General features: G+C 40.5%; 1 protein-coding gene across 2 annotated transcripts in view; it reads left to right on the top strand.

The window, feature by feature from the left end:
* Positions 1 to 17,537, top strand: part of rock1 (Rho-associated, coiled-coil containing protein kinase 1) — a 34,127-nt gene that overhangs the window by 12,666 nt on the left and 3,924 nt on the right. For both annotated transcript variants that reach the window (XM_078264040.1, XM_078264038.1), the window contains exons 2-28: positions 672 to 753; positions 2,511 to 2,611; positions 2,766 to 2,903; positions 3,091 to 3,266; positions 4,362 to 4,446; positions 4,576 to 4,720; positions 4,964 to 5,102; positions 5,362 to 5,453; positions 6,431 to 6,590; positions 7,036 to 7,108; positions 8,076 to 8,164; positions 8,727 to 8,775; positions 8,984 to 9,119; positions 9,542 to 9,633; positions 9,758 to 10,004; positions 10,645 to 10,751; positions 10,927 to 11,077; positions 12,348 to 12,508; positions 12,621 to 12,805; positions 13,764 to 13,833; positions 13,923 to 14,026; positions 14,230 to 14,395; positions 14,529 to 14,622; positions 14,711 to 14,799; positions 14,901 to 15,092; positions 15,189 to 15,354; positions 17,352 to 17,422. In XM_078264040.1, the coding sequence (XP_078120166.1) occupies positions 672 to 753; positions 2,511 to 2,611; positions 2,766 to 2,903; positions 3,091 to 3,266; positions 4,362 to 4,446; positions 4,576 to 4,720; positions 4,964 to 5,102; positions 5,362 to 5,453; positions 6,431 to 6,590; positions 7,036 to 7,108; positions 8,076 to 8,164; positions 8,727 to 8,775; positions 8,984 to 9,119; positions 9,542 to 9,633; positions 9,758 to 10,004; positions 10,645 to 10,751; positions 10,927 to 11,077; positions 12,348 to 12,508; positions 12,621 to 12,805; positions 13,764 to 13,833; positions 13,923 to 14,026; positions 14,230 to 14,395; positions 14,529 to 14,622; positions 14,711 to 14,799; positions 14,901 to 15,092; positions 15,189 to 15,354; positions 17,352 to 17,422 (3,360 nt within the window). The remainder of the gene's footprint in view (positions 1 to 671; positions 754 to 2,510; positions 2,612 to 2,765; positions 2,904 to 3,090; positions 3,267 to 4,361; positions 4,447 to 4,575; positions 4,721 to 4,963; positions 5,103 to 5,361; positions 5,454 to 6,430; positions 6,591 to 7,035; positions 7,109 to 8,075; positions 8,165 to 8,726; positions 8,776 to 8,983; positions 9,120 to 9,541; positions 9,634 to 9,757; positions 10,005 to 10,644; positions 10,752 to 10,926; positions 11,078 to 12,347; positions 12,509 to 12,620; positions 12,806 to 13,763; positions 13,834 to 13,922; positions 14,027 to 14,229; positions 14,396 to 14,528; positions 14,623 to 14,710; positions 14,800 to 14,900; positions 15,093 to 15,188; positions 15,355 to 17,351; positions 17,423 to 17,537) is intronic.

The following is a 17,537-nucleotide window of genomic DNA, read 5'->3' as shown; positions in this document are numbered from 1 at the left end:
ATGTACATGTTCAACTGTATGACTATCAGTAATATAACCTTGACTGCAATAAAACCAGACATGTTTTCTTAGTTCTTTTGGCGATTGGCTTTGTTACAGTACACGATGCTGCGGCCTCTTGTAGAAACACAAAGGACTGTTTGAGATACCAGTTTGGCCCATTCAAACAGCATCATCATTGTTTAAAACGGCAGAATTTGTTTCTTAATTCCTCACATGCATTTATAGATGCACGGCATACATTTGAAAGATTTTCTGCCAGCGTTACAACAATGATTTTTGTGAATTTAAATTGACCTCAGGACTGTCCAATGCAGACGACATGCAAGACATGTTTTGCTGCGCCATTTAACAACTGCTCTTTTGAGATCCTTCAGTGGATCTGTTATTAATCACTTTAAGGAACCTTTGACGGTTTAGAGTAGCAATGAAATCCGGATATTTGTAATCAGCAAAATCTCTCCTAGACATTATTAATGTAATCCTGGCTGGAGGACCTCTGCTAACTATATGCAGACGTCTGTTCAAAGCTGTTCTTCAGACACCAACATTCTGACAGGACACTGTTTGCTTTTTACTTGTTTAACATGTTGTGTGTGTGATGTCGCTGGAGTGGCAGACCCTGTAGCTTGGTTTGCCTGCTTGTTGAAACCCTTCTCCTCTCCCCGCAGGATGGCTTGGACGCACTGGTGTATGACCTGGACTTCCCTGCCCTAAGGAAAAACAAGAGCATTGACAACTTTTTGAGTAGATGTAAGTAGCTCCCATCATGCCTTTTCCCCTATGTCCTCCTTTAATGCTGATCTCTCCATGTCTTCCACTTGAGCCATTTGTGTTGGCAGACCTTGTTAGCAATGGGTATACGCCTAGGCTCAAAAAAAGAAGGCTGTTTTTGGGTCACTACATAGGCTTGGACACAATAGGTGTCTACTGCTTAGTGTCCCCAACAAAGGGGCTTTCATAAATGGCTGGTGACCCACATAATGCTGATCGGGATGGCTTCTGTTTTTCACAGTGCCCTCAGACTTGGGAACCTCTTAACTAAAATACCAGTCAAAGGCAGATAGTGAGATTAAATCTATCTTTTCTTGACAGATCTAGTATAACTGCCCAATTCTTAGCATTTACAGTTCTTGGGAATGACAACTATCACTAACTATGTTACAGTGTTTACCCCAGAATTTGCCAGCAATGTCTATTTGGCAGAGCATCGGAGTTATCTCTTAGGGATATACGTCTTTAATTTACTGAATTCCATATAGACAAACATATAATTTAACCAAAGAAAACAAAACCAACCTAAACAACAAATGCGTACTCCCACTGCCCTTGTTATAACTCGGCATATTCTCCCTCCCTTTTGTGGCATGTTTTGTAGCCTTCACTTTTGATTTTCCTCGGTTTCTCAAGAATTCTTCTAGTAAATAAACGTTTCACTTCTATCTATTAAGAGACTTCTCTTTCAGTTTTAATGGGGCTTTATATCCGTTTGAGGAAAACTAAAATTCCGTGTTTCATATTTGATAATCAACCTAACCTACTGTAAACCCCTGGGCTAAAACTGCCATTAGTCATCTCCTCAATTACTCTTGGTACAGTACTTTTGTGTATAGCAGCCACGTGTTGGAAATGTATTGATGGATGTCGACTAATGGACTAGCTGTTTTGTGAGACACTGGTCCTCAGTAGTAGCATGCATTGCCTGAAGGGCTCTTTACTATCAATTCTCTCCTCCATGCTTTTGCACCCGATCACATCAGCTGATTTCTCTACTGTATGTATGCAGGAACCTACTGAAAATAATCCTCCTCCGCCCCCACACACACATGCAAATACACACAGTATATCGCTACAGCACCAGTAACATTAATCCTATTTGTACCATTTATAAACATAGTTTGTATGTGTTTTTGGTCCTCTGGGATTTTTCACGATCCCGGGAACCTATGCTCACAGCGGAAATGACTCACTCTTAAAATGTTCTCATTCAAATAACTCAGGCCTTGCAATTTAACTTGCGTGCCCCCGCATCCCCGTTTTCTGTGTTCCAGTGCCAGTTGTGACCCATGTGAATTGAAAATGTACCCCACCCCTAAACAGTAAATACAATCATCCCTAGGAGAGCTTACATTGTTGCATCATGGAGAGACCAGCACTCCGTAAGAAACAAACTATACCTGACCAGCAGCTCTCAGCTGTGCAGAGAGGTGCTGTCACCTTTTTGCTAACAGGCTTGCTGTTGCTATGACAGTCGACCTCTGCTATATGTGACACTTAAATAATGTAAGGTAATAAATTTTTTTAAAACAGGGTAGCTGATCTCCCATACAAAATTCAACCACTGGAAACTGTAATTTTAATAACAAAACCCATACTCTGCAAGCTCTCTCAGGCACCTTATACCACTAACCATATGCACTTGAAGGATCCGAAGTTCAATGCAACAACTTCAGCTTGTATAGCTTCTATTTTCTATTAACGTTTGTCTTTACCTGTGTTTTTTTTTCCAGACAAGGAAACCATTAGTAAAATTCGGGATCTACGCATGAAAGCGGTGGACTATGAGGTGGTTAAAGTTATTGGGAGGGGGGCATTTGGAGAGGTGCAATTGGTAAGAATGCTTTCTTTTTTTTTCTACATAAAACTGTCTTTAAACCTTAAGGAAGTTGCAGTGTTATCTTTTTTATTAGTTAAAAAATAATATAAAATGTGTTATGTGTTGTTCTAACACCTAACTTGATTGTCACCTCTTCCATCTTTTCCAGGTAAGACACAAAGCCACAAGCAAAGTATACGCCATGAAGCTGCTAAGCAAGTTTGAGATGATCAAGAGGTCGGACTCTGCTTTCTTTTGGGAGGAGAGGGACATCATGGCGTTTGCCAACAGCTCATGGGTGGTACAGGTATGATGTGGTAGATAAAAAGCATCTAAAACCTATTTACCTATTGTGATATTATTATCCGCAGGCCACAATACATAAATGCTGCCTTATGCGTGAGTCTGAAATTAATTGGTTAGGGATTTGTTCACTTTTGACTGACCTTTTTATTTTTTGCTCATTGTTTTAACTAATTATTTCTTTTCTGCAGCTCTTTTTTGCGTTCCAAGATGACCGCTACCTCTACATGGTGATGGAATACATGCCGGGTGGCGACTTGGTAAACTTGATGAGCAACTATGACGTCCCAGAGAAGTGGGCCCGCTTTTACACAGCTGAAGTGGTGCTGGCGTTGGATGGAATCCACTCCATGGGCTTCATTCACAGGTAACAACAACACTTCTCCATGTTTCCTTTGTGTTTGTTGGTTTGGTTTTCAAATTGTCTGCAGTCCAACACGTGGGTGTGATTCAATTCTGATGAAAAATGCCATTTCTTACATCTGTGAGGCAGTCCTTAAGGTTTCATAGTCTGTTTGGAATTGCCTCTGAAACCTCGTCCAAAATAATTAATTTTTTATGGTTCTTGACAACAGTGAGATGCGCAGTAGGATCTAAAAGGTGTGGAGGCAACATGTGATCTAAGAGGGTTTTGTAGTAAGTAGGGCTGTGTATTGGCAAGAATCTGGCGATACGTATCTCGATACATGGGTCACGATTCAATATATTGCAATATATTTCGATACTGTGTGTAAGGCGATATATTGGGATTTTTTTAAAGTATAATTTTAGAAAAACTATCGTTATATTGTTATAATAAAAACCTATAACTGTCGTTATAGGTTTTTAAATGAGTTGTAATTGCTGTCATTGTCTCATTTCTGTTTGTAATCTTTCAGCATTTGATTTGTTTATTTAAATTGTCTATTAGATTTGCTTCTCTTCAGGTCTGTTCCATGATGCTAGCTGTAGATCTATAATTTTCTTGGAGTAGTAGGATAATCAATCTATCAGTGCCACATTTTTTTTATTGATATAATCACGGTACACAACATCCCTGAAATCGTTTTTTTCCTTTTAAATAGTAACTGATTATTGTATACACTAAGCTTTGTGCACAGCTGCGATGGTGGAATATTCACTCCATGACATTTGGATTAAATAGGTCTCTGTTATTTTCTCATTAGCTTCCTGGAAGTTGTAGTGAAAAGAAATTTCAAGAAAACATCAATTCCTCTCCCTCAGTTCCCAGCCTCCTTCATACCTCATTACATGTGACCTATCACTGCAGAGCAGTGCGGCACCCTCAGACGCTGCTGATTAGGAGAGCTAGTTTTCCAGGTTGCAACCTTGATCAGCTCTAACCTTAACTGTCCACAAAGGCATGAAAAGTGCTTTAGTCTTCTTGTTATATGCTTGAGTTTGACGTGTTATTTGTGTGTTTGTATATGTGTTTGATATCACTGTATTTTTGCCTTATCAGGGACGTGAAGCCTGATAACATGTTGCTAGACAAAGCAGGCCACTTAAAACTGGCAGACTTTGGGACCTGCATGAAAATGAACAAGGTATCACATTTAGTTTTGCTGATTATTCAGGTCTCTGAAAAGCATTCTAGGTTTTTAACAGACCATTCTTAAGGGATTTATCATTGCGGAGAAAAAAAAAAAAGTATTGAAATTGTGATTATTGTTCAGGATGGTATGGTACGATGCGACACAGCAGTGGGAACTCCAGACTACATTTCGCCTGAGGTACTGAAATCTCAAGGAGGAGATGGCTATTATGGCAGAGAGTGTGACTGGTGGTCAGTGGGAGTGTTCCTGTACGAAATGCTAGTCGGTGAGTTTTTGATTTTAAGTATTTCCTGTGAAGGTCGAGGTTGATTTTATTATACCTTTCATAATTCTTATTGATAATATGAAGTTTATGTTAAACAACAAATGTCAAACGTAAAAATAAGACGGAAGCTTTCCTGTGTATTTTTTTTTTTTTTCTTGTTCAGTGTGTATGTTTCACACAGTTTGTTCTTACTGTGGGCATATCAGTAAACCATGGCTCTTGTTTGTCTTGTGTTGTGCACAGGCGACACTCCTTTCTATGCCGACTCCCTGGTGGGGACCTACAGCAAAATTATGAACCACAAGAATGCCCTGACCTTCCCTGACGACAGTGACATCTCCAATGACGCCAAGAATCTCATTTGTGCTTTCCTGACTGACAGGTTAGATAGTGGCATACTAAGCACTGAAAGTGCCACTTGAAGTGGCTTCTTATCTTTATACCCTCTCCTTGTTTAGGCATTGATGGTTTCCCGTTTTAGAGGACCCTCAGTTGAAAGAATCTTAATTGACATATACGTACACAATAACATAGATGTGCTTCATTGCATAGAGATATTGAACTGCTTCTACTGGTATATTGAAAATCACGCGCATAACTGTTGAAATGATCATGCGATACGTCCTCCCTGACCCCCACAGGGAAGTTCGACTTGGCCGTAATGGTGTGGATGAGATCAAGAGGCATCCTTTCTTCAAGAATGACCAGTGGACATGGGAGAACATCAGAGAGAGTAAGAACATTTTTATTGTTAAGATTACTGATTACTTTCCCACCTCCCCATTTCATTTGGCAGTTTGCTCACTGTCACTGCAATCATGTAGCCAGCGATCGTGTTTTCCATTTGACCTACTACAGACAGTTGCAGGAAATTCTTGTACACAAGCTATTCATTCAGCATCCTTTCCAAGACTAAACGTGATTCCTGCTCAGAGGAATAATTGGCAGCACAGCGTTTTTTGAGGCCAACAACGGGGAAGCAGTCGATCGCAAATGCTAATGCACCGGGATTGACACTGGAGCACAGAGAGATTAGAAATGTAGGGCTAAATCCAGGAGCTATAGTCAGTTCTTTAGTGGCTTTATATTTAATACTTTACTAGGCTGAAGTCAGCACTTTGGTGTTGGCCACCCCTGTCGTTCCACTGGCTGACCAGCTCTGCTAGCTGGCTGCTTCCCCTTGTTTTAAAGAGGGTTTCAAAACAGATCTGTGATCCCGAAAAACTGCAGAGAAAAGTTGTGAAAACACTTCTGTGTCTCTATCTGGAAGGTAATCTACTTTAAAGATTAAAAAAAGAAAGATTTATTGAAAATAATAGAGGCAGACAAGCAAAAAAAAAAGTGAAAGTAAAAAAATAAAACGTTTGGGTTAATATGAATTACAGATATATTTGCATATATTATTAATGATGAAGAATGAGTCTATATAGTATCTAGTATTTTACTGCTGTGTTTACTAATGTTAGCACAACTTTAACTGCATCAGAGAACATTGTGAACACAGATTGATGTTTTTATTTCATATTAGTCCCTTTTTTCAAAGACTTGCCTATCATTTCGGGAGTGTCTTCTTCAACCTGTGTTTTACATTTTGCTTGTATCATGGACTGTGCCTTTAACACACAGTGGACTTATTATATGGACTGAACTGTGGTGACCCTGGTTATCTTGTATCCTCATGAATCTTCCATCTTCTTCTGGCCTGTGTAGCTGCTGCCCCAGTAGTGCCTGAACTGAGCAGTGACGTTGACACCAGTAACTTTGATGACATCGAAGAGGATCGGGGAGAGGAGGAGACCTTCCCCGTACCAAAGGCCTTTGTTGGCAACCAGCTCCCCTTCGTAGGCTTCACTTATTACAGCAGTCAGCAGTAAGTTTGCCAGACATGTTTATAATGTAATTAATAATTAAATAAATGAATGTAATTAAATAATTTATAGTGTCCAGAATTGTTGGTTTGTTTTCTAGTAGCACTAAATTGCCCACATAATTGCACATATATAAAAATGTAGGGTTTTTACAGTGATGTACCTTTAGTGATGACATGATGCATTGTTCAGTCAGTATTCCAAGTCTTAAAATGTGTCGTGACTTCAGAGTGCACTGTTATCATGGTAGAAATTAATTTGACATTTTGGAGCAAATGTCATATTAACTCTTCGGTTTGCCTGTAAATGCTCCTGTAATGTACACCATTCTTATATATACTTATTTTTTTCTGTGAAGAAGTAGTGGTAGAATCCTTTTCACCTTGAGGAGGGGTTTTAATATAACTGCGATTGCGTTTCAATAATAAAACGTGTTCCCGTTTCCAGCCTTATGCGCAGCTCCACCGCCACAAAGACCTGCGACAAACGTAGCAGCTCCACAAAAGAAGACAAGAGTCATGTAAGTAGAAGACTTCAATTTTTGTTTAGTTTTGAGTAGGGCTGTCAATCGATTAAAAAATGTAATCTAATTAATTACATACTCTGTGATTAATTAATCGAAATTAATCGCATACATAATTAACGGTGCCTGAACTGATACTTTTTAAGAAAGTAAAAAAAGAAAAGGGGAAAAAAAAAAGGGTACTAAACAACAGTCGTGACATTAAAAACGGCTTGTTTATTGCTAAGGCCATATGGTCAAAATTAAATGATTTAATAATAATGTATAACAATAACTTATTTCACTAGTAAATTGCTGTTGAATGACAAAAACAACCACCAGATGGGAAAAGGACATTTACAATAACTTCAAATGCACCACAAGGCTGTAGTTTACCAGTTTCATTGAACGCACCGTCTGTGTTGTTTTTCCGACGGCAGCTGCAGATTGTTACATACCGGTGTTGAATCCTCTACAGTAAAACAGCCAAACTTTACACCGTTTAGCGTTAGCTGTCAGCATTTTAACCGTGTTTATCCAGCTACTAGCTAGCGGTAGGCTAACGTTAGCTGCTGTCGAGTATAGTGTTAACTAGCGTCACGTGCAGCGGTGTTTGTGTTTCAGAGAGAAGCGCAGACATATCAGTGGCACCAGATTTCGGTAGCCAGGGTTGGCAGGAAGAAGATTTTTACAAGTAAATGTTCCAATTAATAATCCAGGCAGCACATTCTCGTCTCCCTCCTTCATTTTACAGTCCAATGGTGGCTAGAACGGCTCTGGGTCAAACGTCAATATGGAATGGATTAATCTGCGTTATTCTTTTTTAACGCGTTATTTTTTTTTCTCCGATTAATTAATCGAAATTAACGCATTATTTTGACAGCCCTAGTTTTGAGATGTAGAATATCTTCCTCAATTTCCCTTAATGCAAGCATCCTTAATATCTGTATCTATAGATCTAAAAGTGTGTGTGTTTGTGTTTTAGCTGGAGAACCTGCAGAAGAGGATCTACCAGCTGGAGGAGCAGCTCCATAGTGAGATGCAGCTTAAGGATGAGTTGGAGCAGAAATGCAGGTATTAAACAGGACTTTTATTCGCATACAAAAAGGTAGCTGCTTACATAGTCAAAGCACAGACGAGATGCAAATTCTTTGGTCTCATAGACGGCTCGCAAAACAGACAACAGCATTATAGAGGGAGGAGACGTTCATATTTACTTCCAAAAAAAGTATTTTTATTGTTTCTAGTTTGTTGTTTTTTCATTTACCTGAGGAAGATCTAAGACCGAAAAGTTGTATTTTTCTAAATAAATTATTGCTTGCGTAATGGCCAGTGTGCTGGACTTTCTCTAAGCTTTTGATCTGCTACTTGTGATCCTATCCTACGCACCTGCCCGACAAAAGAGGTGTGCAAAAAAGCTTTCCTATATTGTTTCTAGTTAAATTGTAATATTTGTAAATGCAAAAAAGGCTATAGATAAGTTATGACATGGTGCAAATGTGTTATTTGCCCCCCTGGTTGTGTGTGTATTCTAAAGAATAAACCAGACTTTTGTACACAGCAATGTACATGAGATGTTTTATTTATGAGACATGCAATTAAGTTAAGTGTTTTTCTCAAATTCTGTTCTCCCAAGGACATCAAACACCAAGATCGACAAGATCATGAAAGAACTGGATGAAGAGGTTAATTTTATGATTTTTGCTGCTTTTATAGCAATTATATCCATAAAAAGAAACTGCATCTACAGCTTTTGTATTGGTAACACATCTAAAAAAAGAAGTGTGCTAATAGATAATAATAATAAAGTTAATTCAATTATTGTTCAGGGCCTTGATTAAGGATTGGTTTCTTCTTGCCACATCACCACTGCTCTGTTGTTCCTTGCCACAGGCAAACCTGAGGAAGAGTGCAGAGGCCAGCACATCTCTGCTGGAGAAGGATAAGATCATGCTACAGCACAGATTCACAGAGTACCAAAGAAAAGCTGACCAGGATGCAGAGAAGAGACGCAATTTGGAGAATGAGGGTAAAGATGATGAGGTGCTGCTGATGTACAATTTCAGAAACTGCAATTAAAGTGTAATCGCAGCGTGAACCGCGGAAGCAGTCGGTATTTGAACATAGTTTCGTTGCATGTTATTGCCCTTTCCTCTCAGTATCGCTTGATCTGGTCAAGACATATGCCCCCAAATGGATTAGCTGGCGTCCTGGTGTGACCTTCATCCTGCTCGCTGCTAACTACGGATCTAGTTAGCTTTTAAACCATGCACGTTTGTCTACCTTTTCCATTGATTTGCAACAGAAGACTACACTTAATGTGATTTTTTTATATTTTTTTTATTTATTTTTTTTATTAGGGAATGCAGGATGGGATTTAGTTTGGGGTTGAAATAGGATCTTAAATAACAGCCTGTCTAATTAATTTCCCATCTGTTTTTTCTTTTCTAGTGTCGACTTTAAAGGAGCAGCTTGAAGATTTGAGGAAGATTAGCCAGAACTCTCAGGCCTCAAATGATAAGATTGTCCAGCTGCAGAATCAGGTATACAGTAGAGACACACACACACACACACACACACACACACACACAGACAGTCTGGACTAGTGTGGAGGTCAATGCATTAAACTTAATTTCCCTTCGTGGTCTTCTTTGTTTTGATTGACAGATGGAAGAGGCCAATGACCTCCTGCGTGCAGAGTCGGACACAGCAGCGAGACTGAGGAAGAGCCACACAGAGATGGCCAAGTCAATGAGCCAGTTGGAGAGCTTGAACCGCGAGCTGCAGGAGAGGAGCCGTGCAGCGGACGAGGAGAAGGCCCAGCTGGAGAAGGAGCTCCTGCTTCTTCAGAGCAGCCTGGACTCAGAGAGGAGGAACTACAGCCTGGGCTCCGAGGAGATCATGGAGCTGCAAGGTGAACCACTGACACACAAATGATGACAAGTGAAATGATGGCAAATGCAAATCCAGCACTAAAATCTATAATAATTCATAACCATGGTTTGAGGTTTGTCACATCAGAGTTAAAAGCTTATATTAAAGACAAAGACATGGGTGTATAAAGTACCTAAGAGCTAAGGCCTAAGAGAAACAACTACTAAACTGTTTCAGTGTGGTTCTAAATAGCTTTTTTTAGACTCTCACTCTCATTCAGACATTTGAGACAGCTGCAGAGATCCCACGTAATAGAAGCCATCCCTCACTCTCCCACTGATGTGTGGGACATGTACATACACTGACAGCGCCCACAGCAGTCAAACAATCCCTGATTTATCCGTCAGCCAGTTATCTTTTAATGGGAACAAGCTTCTGAAAGTCATAGAATTATTCCGGAAGGAGGGACTGTGATGGAAGTCATTTTCTGAAGTTCAGAACAGTATCTCAAACAAGTAATGGTGTTTTTTTTGTGGTGAACGTTGACATTGAAATTTATTTAAAAAAAAAGAAAATTTAAAAAAAAATCTAAATGGCTGTAATAAAAAGGCAATGAAAATGCCCGCTTCATATGATCAACTCCATGAGAGTGACGATTTGTCTTGATTGTCCGTTCTCAGCGAGGATGGCAGGCCTGCAAGAGGACAACAAAAACTTGAAACACAGCCTCTCCAAAGTGGAGGCGGAACGCAAACAGGCCCAGGAAAGGAGCAATAACCTGGAGAAGGTATACACAAGAAGTAGTAGAAGTAATAATAGTATTTCTGCAAATATTGTTATATATGCGCTAGCACACCCTGTAGAACTTTAGAAATTGCTGTGTATTTCTGACGAGATGATAGGACAGTTGTGTGTTCAGCTTGCATTCATGTTGTTTGCCCGGTCATTACCCCTCCCCACAGGAAAAGAACAACCTGGAGATAGACCTGAACTACAAACTGAAGACCTTGCAGCAGCGTCTGGAGCAGGAACAGACTGAGCACAGGGGGACGCGGGCACAGCTCACTGACAAATATGAGTCTATTGAAGAAGCCAAATCAGCTGCCATGAATGGTATGCCGGAGCATGCCCGGCTGCTTTTTCTATTCATTCCCTTCTTTTTCTTGAATCCTACTTGAACTCCTCTGTCTATTTTTATTGACTCTCCATCTTTTATTTTAATTAACTTCTTTCTAAACTCATCTTCCTCTTCCTGTTTCATCCTCGTCTTCTTTCTTGTCTACTATCTTATCAGACTCACCTGCAGGGGATGTTTGGGTGGGAGGAATTCAAGGAGTGTAAGCCAGTCAGCATGTCAGGACAGTGCCTCATTGCATATTAAAACAGGACTCTAAAGCAGTTTTTTGCGATAGAATGATGATCCGTCCAGGTGATTTCTTGCCTTTCACCTTGTACATGCTGGTAAAGGCACATTTATTTCATGACCGTTCTCTTGCTAACAATTAAGGCTTGTTATTGTCAATTTTACAGATTTACAGAAATCATAAAATCGTTCTCAATGGCAAAACACTGCTACAACACACACAAATGTATCCTAATCTACGAAATAAATTGTATAGAACTACTTACATGTCTCTGATCTTCAGGTATTCCACAGAAAGTTGGAAGTGCGCCCTCATTTAGAAGAAGTCTCCTGGCTAATCCTGCAGCTAGCTAGCTCATGTCATCTTTATCTAGCTACTGCGCATGTGCGACTGACAAGAAAGATCTTACAGCAGTGAGAGGTCTCACTCTGTAGCTAAAGCAGATACCTGACACAGGGTGAAAAGAGGATCTGCAGCAATGTGCAGTACAACAAAAATATGGTGTTTTTTTTTTTATTCTGATACAATCTCAAATTACAATTATGAACCTGAAAATGAGCATAATATGGCCACTTTAAAGACAAATATTTCATCTGGATTCTGTGCCCCCCATACATTAATATGTTGTTGTGTTTCTAGCTCCAAAGACGCACTGTAGTTTTCATTAAAAAAATCCCCTTGGAACAAATACAGCTCAGAGTACGCCCTTAGTAATAGAAAATGAAGAGAGCATTGGCTTCTGAAAATCAGATTTTGTGTTAAACCAGTTTTGTCACATTTGTTATACTGATTCTCAGACATTAATAAATGATTACAAAACATTCCTCCAATTATTTATTGATTGTGGAAGGACATTTTAGAAGTGTTATATAGCTCACAGATGGATTGTTCAGTGCAAGTTCAGGGTTACCAAGTTGATATTCTCAGTTGGCAGTAGAACAAAAAAAATCAATCAAATTTGAAACTAAATAAATTGCCGACAAGGAATTTATTGTTTTCCCGTCACTGTTCTACTCCAGCTGTTCAGCAGAAGATGTCAGAGGAGAACGGCGCGAGGATGCGAGCAGAGAGCCGGGTGGTGGAGGTTGAGAAGCAGTGCTCGATGTTAGAGTTTGACCTCAAGCAGTCGGTGCAGAAGATGGAGCAGCTGATGAAGCAAAAAGAGAGGCTGGAAGATGAGGTGAGTAATCCCTTTTGGCAGCGCTTGTAAATATTCAGCGGTTTCAAATAAAGATGCATTTGTGTGCCTCGTATCGGTGATAACTCGCCTCTCTGATGTCGTCCTTCCCCAGGTGAAGAATCTGCGGATACAGGGAGAACAGGAGTCAAGCAAGCGTGTCCAGTCTCAGAACGACCTGAAGAGCCGCACGCAGGAGGTGGACCGTCTTAGGTGTTCAGAGAAGCAGCTCAAACAGGAGATTAACACAGCACTAGAAAGTAAACGCTCGCTGGAGTTCCAGCTGGCACAGCTGACCAAGTGAGTGGCCTTCCTGCACTATAATTTTAAAATCCATTATAACTGTAAAAATAGATTACTTGCCTTTGTCATGAAATGTTGCATATGTTGTCCATCCACTTATTACATTGGACTTTGTCTCCATGTAATGTGCATAAATTAAATAGAATAGGCATTTTAATAAACACTGTTTACTTGGTAAATAGGAAAATGTGAGGTTACTTGATTGTAAATGGACTGTATTTATATTGCGCTTTTCTAGTCTTACGACTACTCAAAACGCCTTTGCATAGTACAGGAACCATTCACACACATACATACATACACTGGTGGCCAAGGCTGCCATACAAGGTGCCACCTGCTCATCAGATAAACATTCACACTCATTTACACTCCGATGGCGCAGCATCGGGGGCAATTCGGGGTTCAGTGTCTTGCCTTGCACTTCGACATGGAACTGCAGGGCCAGGGATCGAACCACCAACCTTCCAATCGGTAGGCGACTGCTCTTAACCACCTGAGCCACAGCCGCCCGTGTGCCAGTTGCTCTAAAATTAACTGGCAGCCGGTCCAGCCAGGAGTCTCTAATTTTCTGCTATTGGCCAGTAATGCTCTTTGGAAGTCAAGGCGTAAATTGCCCTACAATTGCCTGCCATTTTCAAATAAGTGCTATTATTCCAGCTTATGGTGACTATGCCAAAGCTGTTCTGCAGCGGTGTTTGCATCAAAGGATTAGGGTTTAGAGTCCAGCTCCATCAACTCCATTGCTAATCCTCTGGCTAGTGCTGCAGCCAGTGCCGCTGGTTGTGGTGCTAGTTACATTTCACCACAGGTGTGGACTTGGAGGCTTGCTCTGTTTGCCTAGCTAGTGTTGTTGGAAAGTGCTCAAAATTGTGAGCGTGTAAAATTAGCTAGATACATAGAATTAATGAAGACATTAAAATAAAGTACTTCATGTATTTGGTTGATGTGTTAACAGACAATACAGAGGCAACGAGGGACAGATGAGGGAACTTCAGGACCAGCTTGAGGCCGAACAGTATTTTTCTGTAAGTATAAGTCTCAGTTCCCCAATGTCTCTGTCCTCTTTATAAAAATGTGAACGCAACTGGCTAAACTTTCTGTCTGTCTCCCTCAGACGCTTTACAAAACTCAGGTCAAGGAACTAAAAGAGGAGATTGAGGAAAGGAACCGGCAGGTACAGGAGGCTCATAAAAAGGTGCAGGAGTTATGCAGTGAAAGGTAAGAGACTCCTTTCTATTCACAGTAGGCCTCAAGGCCCATCACTTTATTGATGTAACCACCCAAATATCAGCTAATGGTTTTATGTCCTATTGTTTTGAGTTTGTATTGAGGTCTTATGATAACAAAATGCTGAAGAGGTTGCGTATGTATACATTTTTGTTTGTTTTTAACTTATCAAATTTGTTTTATCCTGGACAAAGGGACTCCCTGTCTGCCCAGCTGGATCTGACAGTGACCAAGGCCGAGTCAGAGCAGCTCGCCCGGGCACTGCAGGAGGAACAGTACTTTGAGCTCAGCCAGGAGAACAAAAAGGCAACAAGTAGACATAAGCAGGACATTGCGGAGAAGGAGTCTACTATTGCACGGGTGAGCAAATCCAACACCGTTGTATTATTTACTTGCACATTTTATATTATGTTGTACATTTATTAAGATCCAACCTAATTTATTGTCTCCCTTTTGAGTGGGGAAAAAAAGTGATAATGAGGTTTCTGTGCAGCTCGAGGAATCCAATAGAACTCTGACCAAAGATGTGGAGAACCTCAGTAAAGAGAAGGCTGAGTTAAATGAAAAGCTCAGTACTCAGGAAGAAGGTACTGTCCCTTCGTTGACCTTCATGTCTCTTTGCTGCATTCAAATTGCGTTGTTGCACAAGCTGAGTCTCTCTTTTTTTTCCGACAGAGTATGTAGCTCAGAAGGAAGAGATTGCAAATACAATCAAGACTAACTACGAGAAGGTCCTCCAGACAGAGCGCACGCTGAAGACTCAGGTAAAGATGTTTTGGTCGGAAGGTATTTGCAAACACCAGTAATGCAAAGCAGAGAATGGTGACTGATGCTTTCCAACTATTCGCCTACTTTATTATATCAGGCGGTTAACAAGCTGGCAGAAATCATGAACCGCAAGGACATGAAGCTGGACCAGAAGAAGAAGGGCAGTACTGCCGACCTGCGGAAGAAGGAGAAGGAGAACCGAAAGCTTCAGCTGGAGCTTAACCAGGAGAAGGAGAAGTTTAACCACATGGCCATCAAGTACCAGAAGGAGTTGAGCGAGATGCAGGCGGTACGTTGAAGAAGTCTCAGGAGAATTAGAGCCCAGTAAAATAAAAATGAGCCCCTTGTTTTCTTAACCCAAATCTCATGGCTTTGCTACCAACAGCAACTGGCCGAGGAATGCACGTATCGCAACGAGCTGCAAATGCAGCTGGATAGCAAGGAGAGCGACATCGAGCAGCTCCGGGAGAAACTGAACGACCTGCAGCAGCGCATGGATAGCTCTAGTGTCACCAGCTTGCAGACAGATGAGACGGACGGCAACATCGCAGGTAGGGTCACCACAGGGCCTAACTGGACACTGCTGCTGCTACTTTTACTACGCATACGAAACTCAAGTCCCAAATGCATTCATCAATTCCTCCATTATTCCGCAACTATCGAGCAAAGAAAGTTTGGAAAATAAAATTCAAGAGCATTAGTCTAGGAATTGCATAGAAAGACAAAGTATTTGTCTTGTTCAAACCAATGAAAATGGTTTAGGGGTCTTCAGAATGTGGCTGTTTCTTTACTATTTTGCACCTTGTAGATGCCATGCTATTGAGGTCCTTGTGTTTTTAAATCAAATTATGATACAAATGAACATAAGATGTGTTGGGTTGATGATGTGCATCCACTATTCACTCATTTAAATACCATACTTCACCCTCCTCCTCCTCGTATGAGTTTGAATGTTTGTATTGAGTGAGCTCAAGCTTAGACCTTTTTTAAATGATCGTATTACCAAAAGGTAGTACTTTTTTTGGGGATGCTGCATTTTTGTTGCTTTTGGCATTTAAACATTTATTGCAGATCACATATTTTGTCCCTGCTGAGATCAATCTTTGTTGTTACTTTTTGTGTGGAGTGTTTAATCCATGCTTTCAGGGTGGTTAAAGTAATGATTCCGTGTTAGGAACATTGTGTATAATTAAGACATAATAGCAGGTGTTTATCGAACAGGCCGTTCAACAAGCGCCTGTGGTTTGAGGTTTAGTCCATTAAGGGGAAGAAATCTGAGGAAATCTCACAATTTAGTTTTTTAAAGCCACGCTGCCATACAGCTGTACAATGATTAACATCAGTTCAGAATGAATTCACAGTGGTAAACACCTAGCACATATCCCTATTTACAAATGTCTTGTTATAGGTCTGTTTTCCTAAATGCTCATGTCTGTGGTTAAATCATTCTCTCTTTATTTCCCTCATGTCCAGTCGGTTCTCTTCTTATCTTTGTAACGTCTATTCCTTTCCCTCTGTGAGTAACTGAGGGGACGAGCCCCTCTTGCCTGGTCTGTGCTGCAGCTGTTGTGTTTGTGTCTTTTTGCCCCTGAGTATTCTTTTACCAGAGGCGAGAGAGCCATCTCTTTTAGGGGAATTCAGCAAGACTTTTGAAAGAAGCAAAAATATCTGTCCAAATTGTCAAAACCGTCTGACCAACAAAAGACTAACTTTTTAATGGGACGTTAAGCAAAAGATGCTGGCAGTGAACTTGCTTAATGTCACAAGGTCAGCCCCAACGGTAACGTAACCACATCAGATCCGAGGTTACCGTCATACTAGGCTACGCCCTGTGTGAAGTTTACCGCCTCACTCTCAGCACCTTTCAAAACGTGTCTTGAAACTGAAAGCTGTTTTTAATTCATGGCACTGTGTGCTTCAAAAAACGTTTTTTTGGTTGCTGGCATGATCACCTAGAAGTAGCCTACTGCTCGTTTGGACACAAAGACCTCCCTCACAATGTCACATTTAGTAGACAAGCCCCTATTAGTTCACTGTTCCCATTTAACTTGTGTTGTTTCATATGCATGCACTTGAAATTATAATTTTAGCCCCAAATAGTGTTTATAACCTGCAATGCACATGGTTGCTTCTATGAAAGGAGTGAATGATCCATCTAATTTACAGAAAATAAATACTAATTCCTGCTGCAAAACTCTTTATTAAAGAGCTTTTAACATAATTTGAAATGATAAATTCTGACATGCTCTGCTAACCTGCTGTAAGAAGGACTTAACCCATGTCTAATATGTTCCTCTTGCATGGGGATATCTAAACTCCTCTCTAATCACCTACTCCAGTAAGTAAGGTAACTGACCTTTAATTCTGGCAGAGCTCCTTTTTAGGGGTTCACCTGCTGTTTTGAAACAATTGTGACCTTTGTCACTTAACTTTTTATTTTTTCCTCCCCAGTTGAGTTTGGATTTAAACACTGCATGGCCTTTTTCGACAGTGCATTTAACTCACTGCATAGATTTGTAAGTTTTGTTGCATCTGGGCTGCTTTTCAGAATCCAGATTGGAGGGTTGGCTGTCCATTCCTAACCGTGCTAATATCAAGCGATACGGATGGAAGAAGCAGGTATGTTTTATTTGGGGTTTCTTCTGCACCGGCATTGTGTGGAAGTATGTTATGGTTTGTAGAGAATGCTGTCAACCCCTTGAGGGTAATATCCGTCTTCCTCTCATTGCCCTTT

Source organism: Sander vitreus, chromosome 12, assembly GCF_031162955.1.
Source record: "Sander vitreus isolate 19-12246 chromosome 12, sanVit1, whole genome shotgun sequence".
NCBI classification, from domain to species: domain Eukaryota; kingdom Metazoa; phylum Chordata; class Actinopteri; order Perciformes; family Percidae; genus Sander; species Sander vitreus.
This window is presented reverse-complemented; position numbering and strand designations above follow the sequence as displayed.